This window comes from Nelusetta ayraudi, unplaced genomic scaffold (genome assembly GCF_046127955.1).
Source record: "Nelusetta ayraudi isolate G7.1 ecotype Tasmania unplaced genomic scaffold, CSIRO-AGI_Nayr_v1 ptg000026l, whole genome shotgun sequence".
Taxonomy (NCBI): Eukaryota; Metazoa; Chordata; class Actinopteri; order Tetraodontiformes; family Monacanthidae; genus Nelusetta; species Nelusetta ayraudi.
This window is the reverse complement of record NW_027466076.1, coordinates 6,849,629-6,877,405: the sequence shown is the minus strand read 5'-3', so window position 1 is coordinate 6,877,405 and position 27,777 is coordinate 6,849,629. Positions and strand designations below refer to the sequence as shown.

At 46.8% G+C, this 27,777-nt stretch overlaps 3 protein-coding genes across 14 annotated transcripts in view; all 3 read right to left on the bottom strand.

Moving 5' to 3' along the window:
* Nucleotides 1-3,052, bottom strand: part of sptan1 (spectrin alpha, non-erythrocytic 1) — a 29,991-nt gene extending 26,939 nt beyond the window's left edge. For all 5 annotated transcript variants that reach the window (XM_076029418.1, XM_076029419.1, XM_076029421.1 and 2 more), the window contains exon 1: nt 2,909-3,052. In XM_076029418.1, the coding sequence (XP_075885533.1) occupies nt 2,909-3,037 (129 nt within the window). In that variant the 5' untranslated portion in view covers nt 3,038-3,052. The remainder of the gene's footprint in view (nt 1-2,908) is intronic.
* A 7,192-nt stretch (nt 3,053-10,244) lies between these two features.
* Nucleotides 10,245-21,269, bottom strand: scai (suppressor of cancer cell invasion). 6 transcript variants are annotated; one of them, XM_076029443.1, is made up of 18 exons: nt 20,996-21,268; nt 19,415-19,564; nt 18,605-18,700; nt 18,424-18,510; nt 17,791-17,889; nt 16,491-16,587; nt 16,190-16,288; nt 15,338-15,493; nt 14,797-14,901; nt 14,565-14,666; nt 14,357-14,435; nt 14,147-14,246; nt 13,600-13,681; nt 12,795-12,867; nt 12,036-12,209; nt 11,438-11,538; nt 10,720-10,902; nt 10,245-10,650 (listed from the first exon to the last, which is right to left on the bottom strand). In XM_076029443.1, the coding sequence occupies exons 2-17, from the start codon at nt 19,519-19,521 to the stop codon at nt 10,756-10,758; spliced, it is 1,704 nt and encodes a 567-aa protein (XP_075885558.1). In that variant the 5' UTR covers nt 19,522-19,564; nt 20,996-21,268; the 3' UTR covers nt 10,245-10,650; nt 10,720-10,755. The 6 variants fall into 6 exon arrangements, with proteins under 6 accessions (XP_075885558.1, XP_075885557.1, XP_075885556.1 ...); XM_076029442.1 differs by having other exon boundaries at nt 10,245-10,902; nt 19,415-19,567; XM_076029441.1 differs by having other exon boundaries at nt 10,245-10,902.
* A 935-nt stretch (nt 21,270-22,204) lies between these two features.
* fbxw2 (F-box and WD repeat domain containing 2) lies at nt 22,205-27,377 on the bottom strand. 3 transcript variants are annotated; one of them, XM_076029452.1, is made up of 9 exons: nt 26,971-27,377; nt 25,956-26,249; nt 25,020-25,293; nt 24,699-24,893; nt 24,388-24,521; nt 24,206-24,292; nt 23,934-24,103; nt 23,042-23,346; nt 22,205-22,911 (listed from the first exon to the last, which is right to left on the bottom strand). In XM_076029452.1, the coding sequence occupies exons 2-8, from the start codon at nt 26,220-26,222 to the stop codon at nt 23,058-23,060; spliced, it is 1,416 nt and encodes a 471-aa protein (XP_075885567.1). In that variant the 5' UTR covers nt 26,223-26,249; nt 26,971-27,377; the 3' UTR covers nt 22,205-22,911; nt 23,042-23,057. The 3 variants fall into 3 exon arrangements, with proteins under 3 accessions (XP_075885567.1, XP_075885565.1, XP_075885566.1); XM_076029450.1 differs by having other exon boundaries at nt 22,205-23,346; nt 26,971-27,375; XM_076029451.1 differs by lacking the exon at nt 26,971-27,377 and adding an exon at nt 26,737-26,964 and having other exon boundaries at nt 22,205-23,346.
* Between the last annotated feature and the right edge of the window lie 400 nt (nt 27,378-27,777).

The window sequence follows — 27,777 nt, the reverse complement described above, 5'->3', positions numbered from 1 at the left end:
GGACATTGGACATGGACAGCTGCCAGTCTGATTGGCTGCTGGCCTGAAGCCAGGAGAACAGCTGGACATCGTCACAGTTTCATCTCATGAGATCTCGGCACCGCCCCAGTCACAGTGTCGTCAACTCCCTCCAGCTCAGGGTGGAGTGATGGAGTGTCCACTCTGAGCCTGGGAGGTTGTGGGTTCAAACCCCAGCAGGGTCTGACCCCAGACTGTAAACCTCCCCACTGCCCCCTGCTGGACCTCAGTATTCTGGATTGGGGACTCAAGGGGTAGGAGAACCTCTAAAAACCCACTGTCATGCCAGACTCCCAGTGTGGAAGAGGTGAAGATCAACAACTGGCCCTGGGGTGACGGCCATACATGACCAGTGCATGACCAGTGCATGATCAGTGCATGACCAGTGTATGACCAGTGTATGACCAGTACATGACCAGTACATGACCAGCGTATGACCAGTGCATGAGGCAAAGACTGACCCCACCATCAACTAGGCTCAGGACGATACTAGCAGGCATCAACCAATATCGTGTTATTTGCTGTTCTATGCAAATGTATGAATATCAATCATCCTAAAGTTGTCACGTAATCCTCAGACTTTTATTTTGAAAGGAAAACTGAAGTGGAGCTGCTGTGACAGCAGCAAGATTTGGACTCAATACAGAGTCATTTAGGATTTTGTGGTGAAGAGAAATGTCAACCTGCTGCTGCGTCTCACTAGCCCCGCCCTCAGTGCAGTGTGTGATGGCCACGCTGAGCTTCTGGTGAATGGCTGACATGGCTGAAACACCATGGGAGTCTCTCAATAGAGGATTGTTGCAGTCAGCAGGAGAGGGCTTTCACGTGGAGCCAGCTGACACCACTGGCACACACACACACACACACACACACACACACACACACACACACACACACACACACACACACACACACACACACACACACACACACACACACACACACACACACACACACACACACAAAGTGATCATCCAACTCTTACACTTCGTTCCCTCAATTTAAGTGAGTTTCATCTCTCTGCTCAAACAAGGTGACGATGGAATCAACAAAATCATTTCAAACACTCACATTTGTGTTATTTTGGAAACCAATTCACTATGAACCCTCTGTGCCAATGTTCATTTCCATAACAAAATCCACAACTTGTCTCATTTCACAAAGAAGGATAATAATTTCCCCCCTTGAAGTGGCCACTCGAGGTACTGCAGCATAAAAACCCATGGGCTCGGTCTCAGCTCGTTCTGATCGGCTGCGTCCTGTCGTGCCTGTGAGTGAGGTTCTCCAGGATTGTTCTGATTGAAGTGACACTGCTGCGCATCTTCTACTGACCCAATAATGCGGAAGTCAAAAACCTTCATTGAAATGAATGGGCCGCCATCTGGGACTCTGGCGCCACCACTGCTTGCAGCTTGACACGTTCCTTGCTTCTTTGCATCCGAACAATCAGAACTTTATTCTGCTTTCACCTGCGTGCTTTCTCACCTTGACTTTTTCAATGTTCTTCTCCTTCTCGTATTGAGCGGCGTCATACACGGACAAATAATATTATTGCATAACACGACCGACGGCTCCAGTCAGAGACGATGAGAGTGCATGAGTGCAAGGGTGAGCTGTGGGTGTCCAGGCCAGCAGAAGGTAGGAGATAACGAGCTGCTCTCAGAAGATCGGATGGAAGCAGCGTTCTTATCAGCAGCAGCAGGCTCACTGCTTTATCTGCAAGGCCTGCAAACACTCACACACACTCCAGAGAAAACACAGCATTCTTGCTAGCAGTAGAGGTTTGTCCACACGTCAGAATTCTAGAGACTACGTGACAGTGTGGGTCGGACACACAGTGTGTTCTCCTCTGCAAGTCACTGAGCACTGAGGAATTTCATTTTGTTTTAATGCTTTAATATTATTAACATTATTATCATTATTATTATTATTGTTATTATTTTATTTATCCATTTTTCTTCTTTTTTCTTTAGATGTGTCCCACATCGTTATTGCAATGCATGCTTGTTTTAGGCAACCTGATGTCATGTTTTAAAGGTGGAACTGTTAGCATCGGAAGTTAGCGATGGCTACAAACCATTCGGACTGGAACTGAGCCAAGAATTCACTTTCCAGTGTTTCCAGGAGACAAAAAGTAAAGTGTTTCCTTTTGGAGTGAAACAGCGGAGGACAAAACTCAACTCTCAGTCTTTAATGAATGCAATAAGCGGCCAATGGAGATATTTTCATGCTCGTAATCACCAGAAAGTTGGCAGATCCCAGGTCAGCTGGCGTGACTGGCGCCTCTGGTTCATGTCCAGTGTCTGAGCTTCTTCCACTGACCAATCAATGAGCTTCAGCACACAGAGCAGCACAGCAGGCTGCTTTCACAGCGTCGGCTCGGCAAGTAGGCGTGACGTCACCGCCGGCTGATTGGTCCAGACAATCAGCGTCACAAGACGAGCGACATCAACAACACAAACACTCCATCGAGCATCTTTTATCTTCTGCCTGGCAGCCACATGGGGGCGACACCTCTTCCATTATTACAATGGCTGGTCTTTGCCAGGAGCTTTCAAATGTCATCTAGCGACGGAGCAAATTGTTCAATAAAGGCGGAGACAACAGCAGGGTTGCACTGCACATCCTCCTCCTCCTCCCCACTCGCAGTGAGTTCCTCTTCACACAAAACCCACTGTCAAAGCCCCGACGCCTCTGTTCAAAATACATTGTATACGTTTTCATTGCTAATTCTGCAATTCCACCCACTAATCCGTGATCAGCGAACACACGGGGCTCCTCAGAATTCAGATCACAAATCTTCCACAACATTCAAACTCATCCGAGCCACATTTCAAACCGAGTCAAAGCTTTAAAGTGTCGCAGCAGCAGAAGGAGAGGGAATACGTACGAACGTCAATGTTTCCGAGTCAGGATCCCACATCTGTGGAGCAGCGTCAGGGTGGAACCCTGGACTGAGCCCTTCGTAGGTGAAGCAGCTCCACCAGTGAAGAGCCCGAGCAGCAGAGACGCAGTGCATCCGCAATGACGAAGGTGTGGAGGGAGCCAAGATGAAGCCCGGCCCCGTGCCCGACCCAGCCCCACATTGACTCAGCAAAACCAGCACTCAACATTCCTCTGAGCATCTACTCACACACTTTGGAGGCAGCAGTGAAAGAGGAGCACAGCAGCTTCACTGCACCAGGCCTTTGCCTGTATTTTAATATTTGGCTACTTTGAACACACAATCATCAAGAAGTAACCAACAGTGCTATAACAATACAAGCAAGGACAGAATAATCAATAACTGCATGGTGATAATGGTTCAATATCATGTTATAACCAGCAGCAGCAGCAGCAACAGCAACAACAGCAGCAGCCGTTGTTTTAGTTACAATCTATTTTGAAAAGTGATATCAAATCAAGTATTGGAAATAAAAAGCAAAGTGCAAACATGTCTGCAGCTTGTATTGTACACTTGCACAACAACTGTACGAGTGTTTCCCTGCAGGAGCTGAGAGTCCTATTTCCTATCTGGGTCACGGTACTGAACTGGTTCACTGAAGGAAGAACACAGAAGATGGAGCTTCAACGACGCATCAGTTAGAAAGCAAAAACTACTGCGACTGAAACGGTCTTACGTGCCATTAACTATGACGTCATTTAATCAAATATAAGCCTAAATTCACAGATCATGCATGAGACACTTTGATTGGCTGTCGGGTCTTGAGCTATTTTCATGTTTTGTTTTTTTAAGTATTATTCGAATAACCCCCCCCCCCCCCCCAACTTATGTGAGCAGAGAAGAGAGAATTATGAATCCAGCAGCTGTGGCATCGGAGAGACGGCAGACAGCCGCTGCAGTAAGTCGGACAACAGTCCAGAGCTGCTGCAGCTATTTTGGGCGGCTCCCCTCCCTGTTAGCACAGCTAGCTGCTACTTAGCACGGATAGCACTGCTGCTCGGGATGGGCATTACATCATCATTTCCGGTCTCTCTCTTTTTAAAAACAAAATATTTATATATTTATTTATTTTGATTTAAAGTGTGCGTGTGTGCGTGTGGGGGGGATAAACGACGATTCTGTATTTACATTTTATATAATGTTTTTTCATGGTAGGAGAAGCAAAAAAAAAAATTAAAAAAAATCGATAGCTAACCAGCACAGATGTAATGGAGGACTGGGGAGGACTTGGACGTTTCCAGGGCCAACACACTCACACTGAGCCCCGCAACAAGCCGCCAGCTCGGCTCTCACTGGGGAGCCTCTGGTCGCTGTCACACTGGAAACCTCTGGTCGCTGCTGGGGGACTCGCCTCCATTAGAACTGCTAGCTCGAAGCTAACCGACGACGCAGCCGCATAGCTGAGAATAAAACCACCAAAACGACGCATCTTGGTGGTATTTATGAAGCAATTAAATGTGCAAAAGGGCAACGTGATTTCCGTCGTTATTTGCCGTAACATGACGTCACCAGACATTCTGCAACAGCAACATACAAGCAGATACAGTTTGCCTCCGAGCTAACACTACAGCAGCTGATCACAGCAGATAAATACAGTTAGCCTTGCAGCCAGTTAGCCTCCGAGCGAACGGCAGCCAATTGGTTGCAGCGTTCATGAAAAGAAATAAAATCTGCTCACGCAGACGTAAGATCGCCCAGTTAGTCCGTGCCAGTAGCTGAGAGACAACACAGAGTTAGCGGGTCAGTGTGTTTGTGTTACCTTAAGAGGAGGAAAACTGAGCTTTGAACGAAAGAATGTCGAGGTCGATCAACGGCGATCGGATGAGAAGCCCTTCTGCAATGGCTGGACTGCCTTCTCACTGCTGTGACGTCATCTTCTGCAGCTATCCGGAAACAGCCGATGAAATCCGGAGACGCCCGACACATTGAGTTAAAAAAAAACAAAAAACAAAATCGGTGCCGAAGACGTGAAATCAAATGAAACCAGCATGTAAGAGTGTGCAGCTGAGACAACATTACTGCGTTATTGTTGGAGTTTCCGGTGCAGCATATTGTTTTTTATTACCATTTGTTTTAACAGTTTAAACCGAACACATTAAATATATCTAAATTATTTTAAAGACATTGATTCATAAATTGTTCAAGGTCTGCTTTGACACACACACACACACGTATGAAGACAAAGTGTGAACCTACACTGGCTGCCTTGTGAACACTGATCCTGATCAGGATCAGGATCAGGATCCCTGAACTGTGTTTTCTGTTCCAGTCCTCTGCTGCCTGGATCACATGCTTTCACCAGAATGCGTCAGCAGCCAATAGGAGATCACTTGACTGTGTTCCACTCACTGCTCTTATTAATGTTCTGACTTTGTCATCATCATCATCATCATCATCATCATCATCATCATCATCATCACATCATCATCACCTCGGTGTCCTCTGCTTCTCCAGGTCTCATCAGTGGCCTTCAGTAAGGAGGTCCAGACCAGGTTCTCCCTGGACACCTCCAACACCGCCTCAAAGGCATCGGTGTCAAACTCTGCCTGCCTCGAGGGGGCCCCCAAGGCACTGAGCTACCTTTGTATGCCTTTATACGCTATGAATTTCTCCACCTGTCTGTTCCTTCCTGCGGTCTCCACTCTAACAGTGACCCTAGCACAGCACCTGTCACTGCTGGTAGCAAAGGCATCATCATCATCATCAGTAGTAGTAGTAGTAGTAGTAGTAGTAGTAGTAGCAGTAGTGGTAGTAGTAGTAGTAGTAGTAGTAGTAGTAGTAGCAGTAGTAGTAGTAGTAGCAGTAGCAGTAGTAGTAGTAGCAGTAGTAGTAGTAGTAGTAGTAGTAGCAGTAGTAGTAGTAGTAGCAGTAGCAGTAGTAGTAGTAGTAGTAGCAGTAGTAGTAGCAGTAATGGTAGTAGTAATAGCGGTAATAGTAGTAGTAGTAGCAGTAGTAGTAGTAGTAGCAGTAGCAGTAGTAGTAGTAGTAGTATTGAGCACAGGACAATGAAGAAGCCTGAATCTCCATCACTAAACGAGGGGTCAAGCAGTGCTAACAGTGTTCAGCTTGATGAAGATGCAGATGTCATCGCAGGTTTGCATGTGATGAAGAAGAGTGCAGCAAAGCCAAGCAGCCGGACCTCAGTGCCACTGCCACCACAAACACACTGACACACACACTTTGTCCCGACAGCCAGATGTTCTTTATTGGCTTCAACAGGAAGTGGACCTCACCTCAACCTCGTCAAAGGAAGTTAGCAGTCTTTGGCTCACTGTTCTACACATGCATGCTGGTTCAAACACAACTGCCTGTTTCATTTGGAAAACACATCAGGTTCTGCTTCCATCAGGACGTGAAAGTCATTGCAATCATGACAACAGCCATCTTTTCTTTTAACATTGTTTTTACAGGTGCAAAGAAAGAAAGAAAGTGAAAACCCCCCTGGACTTGAATAGAAGTGAAGTGAAAGCAGGACGCAGCCGTGGCCACTGGTCTGACACGTTTCTCCATCAGTGTGTCGCCAACTGACGGCAGGAAATGAAGAATGAAACTTCCGGAGACTTTTGTGCTTTTCATGTGAAAACCATCGGCCGCCAGTCCTGAATCTTTTGCCTCTGGCTCCTCTCTCAGTTTTTATCTGCTCATTATGGAGCGATTGTTTTTGGAAAGAGTGAAAACGTACGGCTTTATTTTGACTTTTCCCCCACAATGCTGTTGGGGAGATGTTTCAACGCAACAGCTGGAAACCACACAAAGTCCTGGTTGGTGACGCAATTAATCTCAACACACAGGAGTTCAGGGCAGTCACAGTATCGAATGCAAGGATTTACCATTCAAGTCAATCAGACAGAAACAACACGTTGTTGTTTCTGTGTCTCTCGTGTGTCATTGTTTACAATTTGTGCACGCTGTCAACAATACACTGTTTTTTTTGCAACACAAACCATGGATTTTGTAACAATTCAACATGTTGTTGTGTTTATATTCCCTCTTTTTCACTGTGTTACTTTACTGTTGTTCAAAACAATGACACTTGACAAACTGAACAGTGGTCCAGCTGATCTTCACTCTTATATATTTACAGTGTGTCTCTTTCCCAGACTGCTGCTGATCCGCACTGGGCTCCAGCTAAAGCCTGGAACCTCCATGCCTGTGCAGTGCTGGTCACACTGTAGCAGGATCCCATGTGGATGGAAAATCAATGCATTCTCACTTAACATTTTTCCTCAAATACATCATTCACATCATTTAATCAACACTTTACACTCATATCAACTGCAGGTGTTCCTGTGACAAGACACAAAGTAACATTTACATCATGCTGACTCAGCAGCAAACTGCAGCTTGCTGCTCTGAAACGTGGGATAAAAAGTTACACACACGGACATACAAAAGGCATAATAGCATTAAAAAGGAATACAAGCATCATCGGCTTCTTCTTCTTTTGTTGCAAAAGCACACAACAGCTTTGGCTCTTCACACGTCAACTTACAAGACATTAATACTGGAAAGAAACATGAAGAAGTGCTCGGTTTATTTCCTGTTGATGGTTCCAAATCTGAGCAGAGCAAACTTTCACTTCTCAGACTAAAAGGATATTTTATGTAAATATGTGATTTTGCAGTGGGAGACAGCGTTTGCTATGTTGAGCTTTGAATTGTGGGAAATACCGACGACTGAAGGAATATTTCTCAAAGAGCTCAACACACGTCTTCTCCTTCAGTTTGTATTCAGCTTATATCACGCTGGAATATCCCAGTGGTCTGGTTGTTGCACTCCTTCAGAACAAAGCTGCTCCACACAATCACACAATCACTCTGGAAAATCAACACGTTGCCACCAAGCAGCGTCTGTGTTGGTTTGGTTGAAAAAGTGAAAGTCAGCAGATGTGAAGTCTGGTGCATGAACAACAGGTGATGAAGCACAACAATAACATCATCATCATAATAACAGCAATAGAATTGAGCAGTGCAGTCGTCACCACTGGGCAACGTGCAGCTTGGCTGCAGTGACAATAGAAGGAAATAGAAAACTGTTCAAATGGAGAAAGCAGCTGCACTTCTGCACTTCTGCTACTCGTCTTTCCAGCTGGAATGTATTTTTTAAACAAACACCATAAAAAAAACAAACTTGGCCTCGTCTACATTTCTGCTCCTTATATAATTTAAACTTAAAGTTAAAATTCACATAAATACGCACATTTTCCTCAAAACACTTTGCAACATCATCTGTACATAAAATAAATACAAGAAACACTTCAGATTGTGTTCTATTTAGTAGCGTCAACTATTCTTCATACTTATTCTTTATCATTAATTTGCCCCCCCCCCCCGAAAATAAGGACTTTTTTCACCACACGTGTTTGGTTTTGTTGCTCGTGGGACAACAGCGACATTGGCAGTCACTCTTTTTTCAGCAACATGCAGACTAGTGGGACTAGTAGGACTAGTAGGACCAGTGATACTAGTGATATTAGTAGGACTAGTAGGACCAGTGGGACTAGTAGGACCAGTGATACTAGTGATATTAGTAGGACTCGTGGGACTGGTAGGACCAGTCATACTAGTGAGACTCGTGGGACTAGTAGGACTAGTGAGACTAGTGGGACTGGTGGGACTAGTGATACTAGTAATATTACCGGGACTAGTGGGACTAGTAGGACTAGTAGGACCAGTGATACTAGTGATATTAGTAGGACTAGTAGGACTAGTGGGACTAGTAGGACCAGTGATACTAGTGAGACTGGTGGGACTAGTGATACTAGTAATATTACCGGGACTGGTGGGACTAGCGGGACTAGTAGGACCAGTGATACTAGTGAGACTAGTAGGACTAGTGGGACTAGTGATACTAGTAATATTACCGGGACTAGTGAGACTAGTGGGACTGGTGGGACTAGTAGGACTAGTGATATTAGTAGGACTAGCGGGACTAGTGATACTGGTAATATTACCGGGACTAGTCGGACTAGTGGGACTAGTAGGACTAGTGATACTAGTGATATTAGTAGGACTAGCGGGACTAGTAGGACCAGTGGGACTAGTGGGACTAGTGATAATAGTGATACTAGTGATACTAGTAGGACTAGCGGGACTAGTGAGACTAGTGAGACTGGTGATATTAGTAGGACTAGCGAGACTAGTGAGACTGACGCAGCTGCAGGTCGCTCTGTGTGGACTGTAGGATGATTAATGCAGTGCAGAGTCACTGCTGCATCAGTCAGTCTTCCACACACTCACATTCAGCCATGGCAGCTTCTGTCCACTAGGGGGCTCCTGCCGCACTTTGATTTTATTCGCTATATGAGAAGGTTCTCCAATGTTGCAAAGTTGGAGAGGACATGCTTCTCCAATATTCCAACCAGTAAACAACTGAAGTCAACTGAAGTCAACTGAAAAGCCATTAATGAAGTACAGCAGCTTGGCCACTGTTCCCAGCCCAGTCTGCAGTTCCCAGTCTGGAGTTTCCAGTCTGGAGTTTCCAGTTGATATGAAGAATTTATAGTGAGAGTAAAAGTCTTCTTCAGACTGGATGATGTACAAAAGTAAAGTACAAGTACAACCATCAAGGAAAAGTACAGTCGGCTCCTCTCTACGCCTCTATTGGCCAAAAATCAACAGCCAATAATTTACAAAAATGACTTGGCATAAATAAACATGCTGTCAAGATGGCCAACATAACAATAATAACAATAATAATAATAATAATAATAATAATAATAATAATAATAAATAAATACGTTACTCCAGTTCTAAAGAGTGAGTTGAATTCCTATATTTTAGTGCCTTAATCTAACATTTTTGTTTTTACTATAAATTAATTTCAACTTAAGAGCATTAACGTGCATCTTATCTATGAATGAAGAGGAGCCGACAATTCTTCACGTTTCCACTGTGGATCTGAGCGCTACATTAATTCATGATGTTGTTGAGTCTTGGCAGTGCTACATATTTCACCTGGACAACAGAGGAACCTCACCTGCTGTCAGTGTTCCAGCTGCACAGATCATCAATAATAATCTTTCCCTTCATCACCATCATCACCATCATCATCACCATCATCACCATCATCATCACCATCCTCTGCAGTAGTGAAACAAACTGTACTTCTCATTGGCTCAAACACAGATTTCGAACCTGTGCAACACGTCTTTCATCTCACCCTCATCTCACCTTTATGTGTGTACATATAAAGAATCTCCAAGCTTGTTGAGGCTCTTTAGAGTCTTTGTAGTTTTAAGAAACTTTTTTTTTTGACACATTTACACACGAGTAGCACAGCATTTGTTAGAAAAACAAAAAATGAACTGAAGAAACAAACCCAAGTGAATTCACCTGAAGCACATGGCACTGAAACAAAACCTTACACACATATATATATATATGTGTGTGTGTATAAAAAGGTGACCTCTTTTCTCACTAATGCCGAGTCACTACAGAAGGCCAACATGCACCTGAAGCTGCTACAGATGAAGCTCCTGTACAGCAGCCAGCAGCGTCCAGGCTGCTCATCATCTCATCACCGATCTGCTGGAATCTTCAAAAGTCATCAACGTGTTGTACAAATGATGTCTGACTGTTTCCTTCCATGAAAGCATCCATTTTTCATGCATTTTTTAAAGCCTCTCGTCTAAAATGTGATGTAGTGCCTCAGAGCTCCAGCAGGTGGCCCTCTGAGTTGCCCCAGGCCTGAGAAACAGGAGACAAATGATAAAGTAATGGACAGCGTCCTGGTACCGTTGACAAAGACAGGGCCACCTGTGGCAGTTGAACTGTTACTCGCTGGCGCCCTCTTCAGTAGGCCTCCAGCATGTCGTCCCAGAAGAGGCTCTGCACGTCCAGCATGGTGGCCAACTCCAGGATGAGCTTCTGCAAGAGGGCGCTCTCCACCGTGTCCTGCTTGGGGAGCTCAGGGTAGGAGTCTGGGAAGCTGCGCGACTCCTGCAAACACAACACTGCGCTGACACCACATCACATGACATCACGTGACATCACCTGACACACCGTCCAATGACAAGGCACACCGTGGATGCTCTCCTCCGTTACTCGAGGTGGCTAAAGGAAATGAAACCCAACAGGGTTGAGAGAGCCTGGAGTTCTGAAGGGGCTCAGACTGCTGAGCATCTCCACCGAGTTGACTGAGAAGGAACGAGTTGGGCTGAAATGTTGACTAGCGGCTGCTCACACAGTTCTTGAAAAAGTGCTGTCTGCAGGAAGTTCTGGTGCTGGACTCAACTGGACTCAACTGGACTCAACTGGATTGAACTGGACTCAACTGGACTGAACGGGACTAGACTGGACTAGACTGGACTAGACTGGACTGAACCTTGGCTTTTTGGGTTTTTTTGTGTACATTTTCAGTACAAGAAGAAAATAAAGTGTGAGAAGTCTCTGTGGTGAGAAGTCCGAGTGACTACATTTTGGTTGTGAACAACAGCAGCACTTGAGGAAGAAAAGGAGAAGAGCGGTGACTCACTCTGAAGAGCTTGTGCAGCCTCAGAGTTGCTGAGCAGAAGACGAAGCGGATCAGCAGCAGCCTCAGAAACTCATCTCCGAAGAACTGCAAGAAGGCTTGATCTGAGAGGAGACACCAGGAGATACCAGGAGTCACCAGGAGACACAAGGAGACACCAGGAGTCCCCAGGAGTCCCCAGGGGTTACCAGGAGACACCAGGAGTCATCAGGAGACACCAGGAGTCACATTCACATCAGTGGATTGGTCTACATCAGCTACTTCATATGCCATAATAAACACTTCTATCTGTCTGTAAACCAGAGGTGTGCCTGATGTTCTGGTTCTGGTTCTGGTTCTATAGAAGGATCAGATCTTTTTTTTTCCTATTAAAAACAAGATCTCAAAAATAATGAATTCAGAAGTCCTGCATGCAGCGCAGATGTACACAGTGCAACCACTGTGTGTCCTGTAATCAGTATTACAGGACACACAGGAAGTCTTTTAGGAAAGCACAGATTAGGTGCAGATTATGCAGTCACTGTAATAATGTTGGAACTTCATCACTGCTGCCAGTAGCACGTAAACACTCATTATATGCACCATGGTCTCTGGGGGTTACCTATGTTGCGTGACTGGGTGAGGAGTTGTGCAATGTTGCGGTAGATTGTGTGCAGCAGCTCCTGCGCTCGTTCCCACAGGCCGCGAGTGAGGCTGCTCAGACCGCACACTGACGAGAAGGCCAGCAGGGGGCTGTAGAGGAAGAGAGTGAAGAGGCTCCCACGCTGGGACTGGTCTACACACACACACACACACACACACACACACACACACACACACACACACACACACACACACACACACACACACACACACACAGAATGTCACTTCACATAATTTTCATGAGTTTTCTTGATGGAAAGCAACTGAATGGTATTGATGACTGATGGTGAGATTACGCAGTATTATTTGTACACAGTACTGTGCATTGTGTACATTGTGTACAGTTTTCTTCTTTGCTGTTGTTGCCATATAAACCTTTGCTCTGTCTTTTTCCTCTCAGCGCTGCATAGACCAGTGTTGCACTGCAGCCACACTAGTACACACTAGTACACACTAGTGTACTAATGCTACACAAACCATCCAATCTCACTTCATTGGTCTAAATAATGATACTAGAATTCCACTGGACTGATGCTGTCAAACCACCTCCACATCCTCACAGTTGCACACATTTCTTCAAACTACAGTCTGCTGTCCAGTCCAATGACAGCTTGAGTTCAATGCATTCTGTGCAGTTGCTTTGTTTCACAGGAAGGTGAAGGCACATTGCTGCCTGAGGAAGGAGCGACAGAAGGTCCTGATGTTGTCACACACTCACCTGGAACACTCTTGGGATACACTGCAGGTGAGAGGAGGCACACCAAGGGTTGACCAAATAGATTCGTAAAGTTCTGCAAGAAAATAGAGAAAAGCACAAAGTTGATTGGCCGACAATCACTTCCTGTCGTAGACTGAGAGAGAAACATCTTGGCTCGAGCGATCAGAGTGACGTCACAGCAGCTCATTGGCAGGGAAACATCTCAACATCTGTGCTCACTCCTGTTAGAATGAGATTTTCCTTGGAAACAATGACATCAAAGTCAACGTTACGATGAAAATGCGGCGTAAAATGAGAGCCTGAGATGAAAATGTAAAGTGAAGATATTTCACAACAGTAAAGTCATAATGTTCAAGGAAAAAAGTTGTAGTACAATGACAACCAAGTCATAAATGACGAGAATAAAGTTATGATATTATTAAGGTCAAATGTAAAACGAAGCAACCGACAGGTTAATTTTTTCATCACGAGTCCAAATGTTAAAGGAAAAAAGAATGAAAGAAAAGTCCATCAAAGCCAAACTGACTGTGGCCATAATGTTGTTCCCACAGTCACCTGCTGTTGGAGCTAATGAGTGCTAAGTGGCTAGCACCACTGGAAATAAGATCTCAACTTTGAGAGCCAGTGAAGTAGAAGCTGCTCTGCTGCAGAGTTCTGCAGTTCAGGGACGATGGAAATGGAACAAGCTGAGGTCAAACACTGCCTGCTAGGAGAGCAGAATGCTGTGAAAAAGGCAGAGGACAAAGTGACAGGAGCCAAAGGTCCTTTGGCTTGCAGAGTGTGAGGAAATGAGCAGAAGGTCTACCTTGAAGGAGGCGCTGTTGGAAGAATCCACGATGACAAACAGAGGCTTCCTGGTGAAGGGGAACAGGTCACCTGGGTGAAGGCTGCAATGGTGACGAGGAACAACATCACAACAATCACCCATCAAGCACTTTGATACAAGTGCTGCACATGCATCATTCAATTGCTAGCAATGCTATCCATGGACTGCACTGGCTACTGCACTGGCTACTGCACTGGCTACTGTACTGGCTACTGCACTGGCTACTGCACTGGCTCCCTGGGATCTGAGAAAACCAGGCTGCCAGTGAGTTCAGTGTCCTGTCAGTCTATTTCTATTGAATTGTCATTGTACTTTGAAAGAGCGCTGCCATGTAGGAACCATGCTGGGGGATATTTGGTCTGTACAGTCAGTATATATAAATATAAACAACTCTCCTGGCTGTTTTGACTTGTATTGTAAAGTGTGTATCTAGATGCTTATTGGAATGTGAAGCTCTAATACATCAGAGACCTTCCACCTCTGCAGTGTGAAGTCAGAAGCATGGCGGAGGGATGAAGCTGCTCACCAGTGCATCTCCTTCTGGGCCTGGTTCCTCTTCTGAACACCTTCTCCATTGGTCATGTCTCGGTTGGTGTTGGTGAGGACGCCTCCAAAGTCATAAGGTCCTACGAAGATGTTTGGAGACACTTGAGTTCCTGCATGGTCCTCAGCAGGTGAGCTAACCTGGGCTCACCTTGTGTTTAACATCAGAGTTTAACACTGCGTGCTAACGAACCTTCATACTCTGAGTGTCCGGCTGGAAAGACTCCAGTGGCCGACAGGTAGATCAGCAGCACACTATTGGCCGGCAGCTCCTGTCAATCAGAGCATCGGACCAAAGCATGAAGATACTGGGACAGTGAAAATGAAGCACAGATTCCCACTGGCTGCTTTGGTAAAGTCTGAAGGGAGAAAGCGAGGTATTAATATGAATGAAAACTGACCTTGAAGGAAGCAGAGAGGAAAGTGAAGAGTTGGCTGAACGTTGGTTTGTACAGTAAATACTTGTGAGGGTTTTCTCTTTTAGCCGGCTTCTCATTGGACTCCTGCAGTGACATGAAGATGGGGTTATTGTATGACATGAAGAACACGTGACAAGTACACGCTGCCTGTCACTACGTCTCTACTACACACGGTACTCCACACAGTGGTACTCCACACAGTAGTACTCCTCACAGTAGTGGCCAGGTGCTTGGAGGTGTGAGCTGCCAGGTTGACTGGTTCTCTCTCCAGAGCCTGCAGCATGCGGAACATATCGATGGTCAACTCACTGAACTTCACCTGGGAGGAGGAGGAGGAGGAGAAGAAGAAGAATCAAGACAACATGGCAACAAGTTAATTACAGGTGTGTGTGTGTGTGTGTGTGTGTGTGTGTTTATACACTCAGTCACTGACTGAGTGAGTGCAGCCTTGTGGAGGAGAGCAATAGTGCAGTAGTGCAGTATCAGTATTGCAGTCGCAGTGGTGCAGTCGCAGTGGTGCAGTATTGCAGTATTGCGGTAGTGCAGTAGCAGTGGTGCAGTCGCAGTATTGCAGTAGTGCAGTATCAGTATTGCAGTATTGCGGTAGTGCAGTAGCAGCGGTGCAGTATTGCAGCAGTGCAGTATTGCGGTAGTGCAGTATCAGTAGTGCAGTATCAGTAGTGCAGTATCAGCAGTGCAGTATTGCAGTAGTGCAGTATCAGTATTGCAGTATTGCGGTAGTGCAGCGCGGGTACCTGGTTGTTGCAGTTGCCGATGATGAGCGAGTCGGCAAGGGTCAGCTGACCCACCACCATGCCCTGCTGCAGTGGGGGGACGCTGCCCTCCTGCAGCCGCTGGCTGCTCAACGCCACTGCACTGCTGCTGTCACTCAGCACCACCACCGGGTCGGCCTGGACACACACACACACACACACACACACACACACACACACACACACACACACACACACACACACACAGGCTGTAGGGCAGGTCACAAACACAACATCTACATCATAGGTGTCAAACTCTGGCCCGCAGGCCAAATTTGGATGTGTCATTATTTTTGGCCCACTGCTGTTATACAGCACATGTAGTCGCTAATAGTACAACTCCCAGAATGCTCTGCTGGTATTTTGGTGCGTCAATCAGGACAGGACGTTGATTGAAACACATTATTGTTATAATGACTTCATTGGTTTATTGTTGTTATTTTATTTTGAAAAGTATTATCAGCCTGTGGAAAAAGGTTCCTGTTGAAATTTAAACCAGAAGGCTGCAAATAAAAAAGAGCAGTGGGATTTTTTTGACATTTTATTAATTTGAGGATTTCTTTTATTTGAGATGTGATTTTCCAGAGTGCACTGTGCAGTTATTGACTGTACAGTTGAAGCTTTGCTTTGCTCCCCATTCAGCTGGTTTGACTCCATAATAAAAGGCTCACTGTTCTGTCTGGAGGAAGATTAGTTCAATCAACATCCATGTTGGACCCAGACTTTGTGACACTGGCTGAGTGTTGCAGTTGCACTCCACTGATTTTCATCTTTAAAGCCGTGTGTGAAAACTCTCCTGACACTGAATGAGACGCAGCAGACGGTGACAAACACCTCGACAAAAGCTGCCACTTCCTGGAGAACCAGGTTCCACTCCAGTTGGTCCTCGGTGTTGAAACGTTGTGTGTATTCTTCTATTTCGTCTGATAATTCCTGGAGAGAAAAGAAAGAAACGGTCGTGTTGTGTGAACAGTGACACTGCGCTACCGTGGAGAAGCGCTCAGAGTCACTGAGCAGCAAACACTTTTTCCTTCCTGTCATTTTGTCCTCTCCTTGAAGCTGAAATGATGTCAAACAAAAGGTGAAGCTGCACGGCCTCGACCGTGAGGTCACTGCAGTGGTTCAACATGCGTACCTTCACCAGAACTTTGACCAGGTCCATCTTGTTGAGCAGTAAACACACCACAATGTAGCGGGCGTAGTATCGCAGCTTCTTCACCACCAATTCTGGTCTGATTCAGAAAGAAAGGCAGAAAGCATTCCAGGTAAAATGATGCAACAATTTTCCTTGCCAAATATTAGCCTACAACTCATAATCTAAGCAGCAGCGGTGAGTTTTACATCTCCATGCACTCAGAAATGCCCCTCGGACACACCCACCCCCACATTCAGGTACACACACCACCACATCCACATCCATCCACACACACACACACACACACACACACACACACACACACACACACACACACACACACACACACACACAGATGCAAACATGCACACACACACAAGTATACACACATGCAAATATACACACACACCCGCACACACGCACACACACACACAAATATACACAAGCGCGGGTACACTGTTGTACACTATTGCATAGCTTATTGTCTTATTTATCCATGAGTAGATTATTATCATCGTTATTATTACTATCATCATTATTATTATTATTATTACTATTATTATTATTATTACTATTAACGTTGCTATTATTATCATCGCTATTATTATTAACATCACTGTATGAACTCGCATGTATGTTTGTATGGGTATATATGCACTATCTGACAATTAGCTATGCATATTTACGATCTGTTTTGTTCTCTTTTAACACAATTGTATATTGTTGCCAGTTGCCTCCTCTACTCCTCTCTCTCTATCCCTCTCATCATCTCATCATCCCCCCCCCTCCCTCCCCCCCACACTCATTTCCCCTCTCTACTCACCCCCCTATCTATCCCCCTCAGTCCGGTCATGGCCAGAATGTCACCAAGAATATTATAATAAAACCACTGAAGAGGTAGCTCCTGAAACCACCCACGTGGCTCACACTCTCAAGATCTACCTCTGAGAATAAAATCTGTCAGCCATCATAGACATTCAGAGACACTTCTGCTTGTCAGTATGGCCAGACCGGACAAGGGGGGAAAAAAAAAGAAAAAAAGAAATGCCCCTCGGAGAGCCGACATCGCCGTCGTGTCACCAGAGAGCCTTCATAGTAAGTTGCTGCTGGTATTGCTGCTAGTTCTGCGGCTCTATTTAGCGCTCCCTTGAGGACGGCTGGCATTAAAACTCAGGCCGTTGACAAGACTGAGCGGCTGTGGAGTCACGGAGGCGACAGACTGAAGCTGGTGCAACCGTCTTCCCACTGCACCCTCACTCAATCAATGCAACCAAGTGCAGGCTGATGTTCTGGTACCAACCTGTCCTCCTTGTTGACCTGGAAGTAGTAGGAGCGCTGGCGGATGGCTGAGTAGAAGGAAAAGGCCTCGTTCAGGTAGCTGGTCTCTGAGGTGCGCAGGCTGACGAGTCAAGATTGAAAAGTCAGTCAAGCATCATCTTGGAGTGACCTTCATGTCAAGCTCCTCAATCTCCCATTCATGTGTGAACAATCAAACAGAGGAACGCAGTTCAGACAACTTTGGCTAAAGTTTTGAAACAATACTCGGCAAAACGAGGAACTTTAGTTCCATCAGATTGACAATAAAGAGATTAGCAGTGGAGTGCAGTGGAGTGAGGTGGGAACAAACACATACAACACAATACACATATATACACATGTACATATATGTTACACAACTCGCTCCTAACTTTTCTTTTCCTATGAGGTCGACTGGTGAAGTTCTTCTATGACGTCGCCCACATTGGGTCCAGACTTGCAAGCAACAGTGGAGCTTCTAGTTGTCAGAACCAAAACCTGCACAACACCACAGCCTGGTTCTTCTGATAGCATTGCTGGGTCCAGTCTGACAAGGCTTCCGTTCAGCCCTGCCAGCTAACTTTTAGCAACACAGCTGCTCAGCAGTGAACAGGTCTGGGTGCAGGGGTGGACTCACTAGTAGTGGTAGTAGAGCTGTCCAATCTTGGAGGCCACCTCCCCAATCTGCCATCTCTTCAGCCCGTAGCGAGTGTCCAGCACCTGTCTGTCCAGCAGGACAGCACACAGCAACATCAGCACAGGAGCAGAACTCACGCTTATCACACTGCAAGCACTTCCAGTGGGGGCGCTGCACCAACCTGTGCTGCTGCTGGAACTTCCACAGCTTGGTGTAGACGTCAAAGGTGCGTCCAAAGTAGGACTGCCACTGCTTGTGTCCATACTGAGGAAGGTCTCTGTGGGAAAGACATGGTTCAATCCCAGCAGCAGCAGCAGCAGCAGCAGCAGCAGCAGCAGCAGCAGCAGCAGCAGCAGAAGAAGAAGAATGATTAGAAAGAACTGAGCAGCAAACATCTGAGTGAAGCCTGGAGCTGTGATCAGCAGCACAAGACATCTCCTCCATTCATGACAAATACATTTATTATTCACTGCTGATTATCATTTATTATTAGATTATGCTTTTATTATTATTATTATTATTATTATTATTATTATTATTATTATTATTATTTGCTTTCCTCTTTATTAAAACAAATGTGCCAATTTAAGTTTACTGTTAGCGTGTATGTCTGACACACACACACACACACACACACACACACACACACACACACACACACACACACACACACACACAGTGGTGCTGTTTTTGCACTTAAATGTTTCAGATCATTAAACTCATTGGAATATTACTCAATAATAAATATATTATAAAAGTGCATTTCGTGTTTATTTGTGTTGATTTTAATTTGTTTGATATGAAACATTGAAATTTGACAAACAAGAAAAATAAAATGAGAACTTAGGAAAGAGAGAAACACTTTTCACACCAGTGTGTGTGTGTGTGTGTGTGTGTGTGTGTGTGTGTGTGTGTGTGTGTGTATACACACATACAGTATATATTCATACACATTATGCATGTATATATTGCCGTGAAGCAGCACACTTGCCTCAGGCCATTGAAGAGTTGCTTGGATTTGTCCAGCAGGTAGCAGAAGTCTGTCACCGTCTTGCGTTCACCTAGCGGGACGTCGTCCTCGGTTTCAGCTCCAGTCATGACACTGACCTTTGACCCCTGAGGGCAAACCACGGAAACACACCTGCTGGACACAAACACAACACACTGTTTAGAAAACAAACAGAGCGCAAACAGTGTGTGATGGTCAACATCAACACATGATTTGCACCGACAGCGAACGCCACACAGTGATGCTCGCGATGCGTTCGTGGCCTCCACAGCTGTTCTACTTAAAATGCTGAGAAAATAAGACAGGATGGCAGCAGTGTGTCACATGATCACCCGTTATAGGATGACCTGGGCCGTCCCAGATTCACTTCTGTGACTCTAATAGTGATGGGAACTTTAGCTCCTCCCACAGAAACCTTTCTTCTGGCTCGGCTCACTAAAAAGAATCGCCGGTTCTTTTGGCTCGGCTCACTAAAAAGAGTCGCTGATTCTTTTGGCTCCCAAGAGGCTCCTTGGATTTTTTGTTGCTTCTATTATTTTATGACCAAACTATACAACGCTAAAATGAATGACTGATGTTCATGATATCAACAACATGAAGTGTGTATTAATACACTCCACATGGAACACATTGCTGTGAAAATAAATATAAAATACCAAAACAAACACTCACCACCATACAACTGTGTACAGGTGAAGAACATCAACAAAACATCATATATATATATGTACATAACTATATATAAATATTTAAAAAATACATATGTATATATAGTTATATACTGTATGTGTGCATACATATATACGACACAGACGTCTTTCTCCTCCTCTCCCCTTCTCTTCTCCTCTCTCTGCCTCCCACTGAAGATGCTCAATCCTGCTGTGCTGTCTGTCATGTTGTGTTGTGTTGTGTTGTGTATTTGTACTGTATATGTTTGGACGGTTGTACAATTTCGCTGTACACGTCCACATGTTGCAATGACAATAAAAGCCTTCATTCATTCACATATGTATACACATATATATTTTCACAGACACTATATACATATATATAGAGATCACCATGTTAAGTAGTCCTATAAATACATATAAAATATATAAATATATGTATATCTACATATATATGTGCTGGTACAGCAAATATCAAGTCCACTGCAGTCAGTCAGCCAGTACTCAGTATTCAGCCAGTATAGAGCCAATATTCAGCCAGTACTCATTCAGTATTCAGCCAGTCAGTCAGTACTCAGCCAGTACTTATTCAGTATTATGCCAATATTCAGCTAGTACTCAACCAGGACTCAGCCAGTACTCGTTCAGTATTCAGCCAGCCAGTCAGTACTCAGCCAGTACTCGGTCAGTATTCAGCCAGTCAGTCAGTACTCAGCCAGTACTCGGTCTGTATTCAGCCAGTCAGCCAGTACTCATTCAGTACTCAATCAGTATTCAGCCAATATTCACCCAGTATTCAGCCAGTCAGTCAGTACTCAGCCAGTACTCGGTCAGTATTCAGCCAGTCAGTCAGTACTCAGTCAGTACTAACCCAGTACTGTGATTTCTTGCTCACCTTTCCAGGTGAGCAGCGGTGTGGAGGAGGAAGCTTTGTGCTGATGCTCCTCACAGACCAGAGGAGCAGCAGGAGCAGGAGCAGCAGCGACCAGCGGAGCTCCACTCTTCTAGCATCTCACCAGCGAGGCTCCCACTGGCTCTCCGAACCGAACCGAGCCCAGTCTCTTCCCCCCTGTCTTGTCTTCCCTCGTCCCTCTCTCCTCCCAGCCTCGCTCTGTTGTGTCCTCCTCTCCTCGGACAGCCGCGGCGGACACTGTCAGGATGAGCTCCACTCTCAGGAACTTGCTAGCTGCTTCCGGGTCAGCAGTGCTATCAAAATAAAAGCTTGGACGATGACGACAAACAGTGAATAGCGTATTGGCACCAGTCTAGAGCAGGCATGGGCAAACTATGGCCCTCGGTCCATGTCCTGCCAGTTAAAATGTTTAATCCGACCCGCCGAACTTGAAGAAATAATATTAATAGTCAGTCAGTCAGTCAGTCAAGTCAGTCAGTCAGTTTTACAACTCATTGTTGTAAAATGTGTGACTCAAGTCAGATGAAGTGACCTGGTTGTAATTCAGGTCACAAGAGAGCAGCAGCAGCATCCATCCATCCATCTATCGATCTATCACTTGTGAGAACCTCCTGTGCGTGGCACACAGCTTAATGCCTCCATCTTGTGACGAAAGTGAGTCATTGCAAGTGAGGGGGAAAAGATATTTATACATACATATATACATATAGTGGTGTATGAGTGTGTGAGTGAATGGGTGAGATTGTAAAGCGCTTTTGGGGCGTGAAACATCAGATCTAAGTGCTGTCCATTCACCAGATATTTATACACACATACATATACATATAGGTACATATATATATATATATATATATATATATATATACGTATATATATGTGTGAGCGAGTGAACTTGACTCTGTATATTTCGCACATTTTTCTTTTTTCTTCCTCCCAGTGTTTCTCAACTGGTGGGTCATGACCCAAAAGTGGGTCTCTGCAGAGCTGATTTGATTGGGTCGCAGCTTCGTGAGCCAATCAAAACACAACACATTTTACATTCCACATATTTATAGAAACAGAAAATGTTGGTCATGTGTTTTGCAGGACAGTTTTATTCAATTCATTCAGTGACGAGACACAAGAGAAATGTGGGTCTTTGTCCTGGCAAAAACGGCTCAGTGGTGAGATTCACTTGGGTTGTGAGTAAAAGAAGCTCAAAGGAGAATTTCCTTTAATGTCACAATGGAACCTAACACAGTCAATTACAGCAAACAGCATTTTAAGGCAAAGTCCATAAACTTCAGAAATGCAACATTTGGCAAAAACGGCTGTGAGGACCAGCGTGGCGCTAGGCTAGCCGATGCGCTAGGCTAGCCGAGGCGCTAGGCTAGCAGAGCAGCCATCACAATCTGAACCCAGGGAACCCCCAGATATATATATATATATATATATTTACACACACACACACACACACACACACACACACACACACACACACACACACACACACACACACACACACACACACACACACACACACACACACACACATATAAAATCTATATACATATACATACATACACACACATATACATGAGTCTTGAGTCCATTTCTCCAGTATTATTTCTGAAGAAATAAGGAGAAAAAAGCAACGAGTTCTTCTCAGAATCAACCGGACTTGGGCTTTTTTTGGAGACTCGCTCATTTCCACCTGCAAAGACGAGTTTCTGGACGTCGACTCTACGTTGAGAAGAAAAGAAAAGAAAGAAGAAGGAGAAGGAGGAAGAGGAAGAGGAGGAGGGTAAAACAATGTTTGTGGCCCATGCAGGTGGACCTGGTGCTGCCCAGCCAGCGTGATGCAGAGACATCCGAGTACCAGCAGCAGCAGAAGAAGACTGGGGCGCGGGGACATGGACCTACTGGTTCACGGGCCTACGGGCCACCGGGTGGATGCTGATGCTGCAGCAGAAGCAGCAGCATCAGCACCAGCAGACTGGGACGCTGGCTCATGGACCTACTGGTTCGTGGAGCGATTGTTTCAAGAACCTACTGGTTCATGGATCTACTGGTTCTCCTTCCACAGCACCAGGTGGATGCTGTTGTCCGGCATGCTGGTGGCAAACAACAGGCCCGAGTCGTTGGCCCCGTCCAGACCGTCGAGCCACGATGTGACGCCGGCCAGGAAGCTGGACCCTCGCTTGGACTTCCTGTAGGCGGGGAGGGGCCAGCGGCCCGAGATGACCTCCGTCCTCATGTCCATCACGTACAGGAAGTTGTTGTCCAGGAGGAGGGCGAAGACCTCGCCCAGGCCGAGCAAGGACACGTTGGCCGGGTCCTGGGTCTTGATCACCCTGGAAAACACAATGAGTGAAGAGTTTACATTCAGCTCAGTCAGAAAAAGGCAGCATTTCTCAACTGGTGGGTCGTGGACCTGTTTTGAGGACGAGGTTCAGCTGTCTCAGCAGAGACCGCCAGACCTCCCCGGCCCTCCCCGGCCCTCCAGCTCATCCAGGGTGACCCTGAGGTGTTCCCAGGCCAACCCAGAGACCTAGTACCTCCACCCTGGGTCTTCCTCAGGGTCTCCTTCTGGTGGGAGGTGCTCTCCGGGGGTGGGGGGGGGGAGGTGGAGAGACCCTGGAGCTCCAGTACCTCCAGGTCTGGTTCACCAGTGAGGGGAAGACGCAGCGCGAGATCGACTGGCAGATTGATGCGGTCGCTGTACCCATCAGCGGTGCTGAAGAAGGAGCTGAGCCAGGAGAAGCTCTGGTTCTACTGGTGGATCGACGGTCCCACCCTCACCTCTGGTCAGGAGCTTTGGGTGCTGACCGAGGAGAACGACATCTCGGATACGAGCGGCCGGGAGTAGTTTCCTCCGCCGGGCCGAGTGCTGCTGCTTCAGGGGACGATGCAACAATCAGCGGGACTTTAGATCTCTCACCTGAGAACCTCGAAACTGGCAAAGTCCCACTGGTGGATTCCCAGGTCGGAGCTGCAGACGATGTGGCGGCCGTCGAATTGCAGTCGCGGCTGCAGGCTGATGCTGCGATCTTCAGACACCGTCAGCGTCTTCAGACACCTGCAGTTGATCTCCCGGCCTAAAGGCCACACCTGGAGAGCAGAGAGGCGACCGGGTGAGACCAGGGCTGGTTCTAGATGCTTCTGGGTGGTCAAGGGGTGTTTCTAGGTGGTGGTTCTGGGTGCCTCACCCACCTTGATCTCATACTTGTCTGCACTCAGCAGGATGTGGTCCCCAGGACGGTGGAGCAGCGACTCCACCCGGCTCTTCTGGAGGATCACCTGGTGGATCAGGAGCAGCAGGAGGTCAAGGTCTGATAGAGAACAGTGAGAGGTGGTCCAGGTGGTACCAGGACCAGCAGCACGGTCCAGCTGACCTTGGTGACCCACTCGGTGTGTCCGGTCAGGGTGTTGAGGCAGGAACCGGCCGTCAGGGACCAGACCTTCACACTGAAGTCTGCAGAACCACTGACCAGCAGGTCCAGGTCATCATCGTAGTCCAGGCTGAAGACTGGAGGGAGGGAGGGAGACACACACACACTATTTTACGAGTGTGAATTGAGTCGTCAACCCTGGTGTTGGTACCGGTACCTGACACTGATGCTGCTCTGGCTGTGGCTACACCCTACCTACCTTCCTACCTAACTACCTACCTACAGTACTATGGAGGTGAGCCTGTGAGTCTCACCTGCTCCAGTGTGGCCTCGGAACTGCTGGGTCTTGGCCCCGGAGCTCCAGTCCCAGCAGGCCATGGTGTTGTCGAAGGAACCCGTCACCAGCTTCTGCTCGTCAAACTTGACTGTGGCGCAGGTGTGAGTCTGGATCCCATAAATACACTGGCCGGTGCTCACATCCCATAATTTAGCAGAGAGGTCGTCAGATCCTGATGATGAAGAAGAAGAAGAAGAAGAAGAAGAAGAAGAAGAAGAAACACACACATTGATGGAAACAATATGCTAATATTATATATGTGTGTACTGTACTAAGTGTGTACTCAGTGTGTACCCACCAGTACACAGCAGGCCATCCCTGTAGTAGAGAGCGTAGACCCTGGCGCTGTGGCCAATCAGGGACGAGGTCAGGAAGGCCCCCTGGTCCGCCAGCTGGGCCGTCCTCAGCTGGGCCCGCAGGTAGACCCCCTTCCAGTGGCCCACGTCCTGCTGCTGGACCACCTGCTGGTCCACCTGCTGGTCCACCTGCTGGTCCTGGTGCTGCTCCACCACCGTCCTCCAGCCCAGCTGGCGACACGCGTCCTGCCACACCTCCGTACAAGAGCTGATGACCTGGAGGGAGGGAGAGAGAGAGAGAGAGAGAGGGGTGGGGGGGCGAGAGAGAGACAGAAAGAGAGGGCGAGAGAGAGAAAGAGAGAGGGAGGGAGAGAGAGAGGGAGGGAGAGAGACAGAGAGAGGGAGGGAGAGAGAGAGAGAGAGAGAGAGAGCGAAGGAGAGTTTACTTGACTTTGTTGTTAGTTTTGAGGGATATTTCTTGTGTATTGTGGGCCATTGTCCAGTCTGCAGACCCCTGTGGTTGTGTTTAAGTTTTTCCTTCATTATGTGAGAAAATGCTTCATGCTTCCCATCATGACAGCAGGAGTGAACCACGAGGAGTCGGCTCCTTTTTCATCCCACACATTCATGGTGGAAAGCAATATGTTGTCACTTATTTAGACATGGAAATAACATATACACTAAATATACACATTATATAAATAGTTTTTATTTCCTTTGAACTGACTTGTGGCCCAGTGGCGTGAGCAACGTGTGAGATGGAGTCAGAGAGCAGCAAACTAGGACCAACTTCCATTTAGTGGGCCGTGGACTTCCTGACTATTAGAACCTGAACGCTGGCCTTCAAGCAGTGCTGATGGACTCCCACCATCCCAGCGCTGCTGATGGACTCCCACCATCCCAGCGCTGCCGCTCTCTCTCCATCGTGGTGCTCCTACCTTGTTCCAGTGCTTGCAGACCCGGCAGCAGGTGAGCAGGGTGGGGGGGTCCAGCCAGCGCAGCAGGTAGAAGGTCAGCTCCAGGGGCAGCAGGCGCAGGAAGTCCCTCTTCAGCAGCGTCTCCAGCCCGGTCGACAGGTGGCGCAGCTGAGCGGCGCCGCTCTGGGAGATGAGCCGGTCCAGGGTTCGATTCCTCTGCTGGTCGCTCAGAGTCAGGAAGGCCGAGGAGACCGAGTCCAGCCACCCCTCGAAGGCCGAGTCCTCCATGGGGGCATGAGGAGCCACCGGCAACACCTGCAGGGAGCGGGAGGTCACATGACAGGGGGTTACTACAGGTCGTGTTGTTACTGGCTACTGACTCAAGTTGACCTCTAAGGAGGAAAATAAAGAAGGTTGATGTATATGGATGTATGGGTCTGTGACATAACTAACATGACCACTTGGAAGTGGATTCTGACTCATAATAGAATGACGCAAGTTTGAACCACTTTAAAATACACATTTTATGTCATTATACCTATTCACAAAATCTTTAAATAGACAAAGAAAATTGCTTCCAACAAAGCAGATGTGCTGCAGGACACATCAACAACACGATGACGACATTACTTTCACTCTATTTCAGCTTGTGTTTTTATTGAATCAACACTGTGGAGATGTGACAGGACGTGTTCACGCGGACTTCATGTAGCTACTCGACTAAACAAACACAGCGGCTCGAAGCGAGCTGTACTCAATGTCAATATTACTTAGCAGAACACCACATTTTGCGTCCACGTACCAATAAAAATCAGCACCACCAGCAGCTGGTAACACTAGCAACTTCTTTAGCATCTATCGGTTTAGCAGCACTTCCTGATTTAATTCCACTGAATGACAGCTCCTGCTAAACACCTCAGCACCGTGAAGAAGCAACTACTGAACCCTAAAAACTAGACATTTCCCCCCAAACACACACGGCTGCGGCGGTATCTATCTGCTGCTAGCATTAGCACAGTTAGCTCAGCAAGCTAACCTGTCAGCGAGCGGAACCGAGGCGGCGGTCCGAGGAGAAGAGCAGCTCCGGCGCCGACATCTGATGCTGTGAATATGGCGACGTCTCACTCGGAGGTCACATGAGGTCTTTACAGCGATATCCTGTTAGTTTTCCAAACAGCAGAAGAAGAAGAAGAAGAAGAAGACGAAGAAGAAGAAGAGATGTTGTAGGGAGGGATGGCGTTGGAAGGATGTGTATGGAAAGGCGGATGAGCTGCGGCTGCGGCTGCGGCGGCTGCTGCTGCTCAGTTTGGTCTGCCAGGAGACTCAGGGGGAGGAGTGGGAGCTCTCACACGAAACAAAGATAAGACAAGAGAGACCAACCCCATATAAAACTACAAGGCAACCTAAATGACCTCTACGGGCCACCGTACAAATAGGTTCACTTCGCTTTGGCTCCCGAGTGATTTCTGAATTGTTCCTGTACCGAATCTCCTGTAAGACACGACTCCCTAAAAAAGAAACAGTCCTATACAATAACAACTTCCGGTGTGGCTGTGAGTTCAAGCTGTGACGTCACACCGCCGAATCTACATGTGTCGTTTTTGGAGCGACGGAAAACCAATGTGATGCGAGTCTCACTCATCGACTTCACATGGTTCGGTTCGGTTCGGTTCGGTCCGGTTAATTAGTCTCGCGCCGCCATGACGTGACGTCAGCAGGTCTCCGCGGACAGGACCTGACTTTGCTGCCTGGCGCTGCGCCACCTTCAGGCTCCCGGAGGAGCAGCCTCGCTGCTCTCACACACTGGGCTCACAAACTACAGTGTAATGTGTACATAATACAC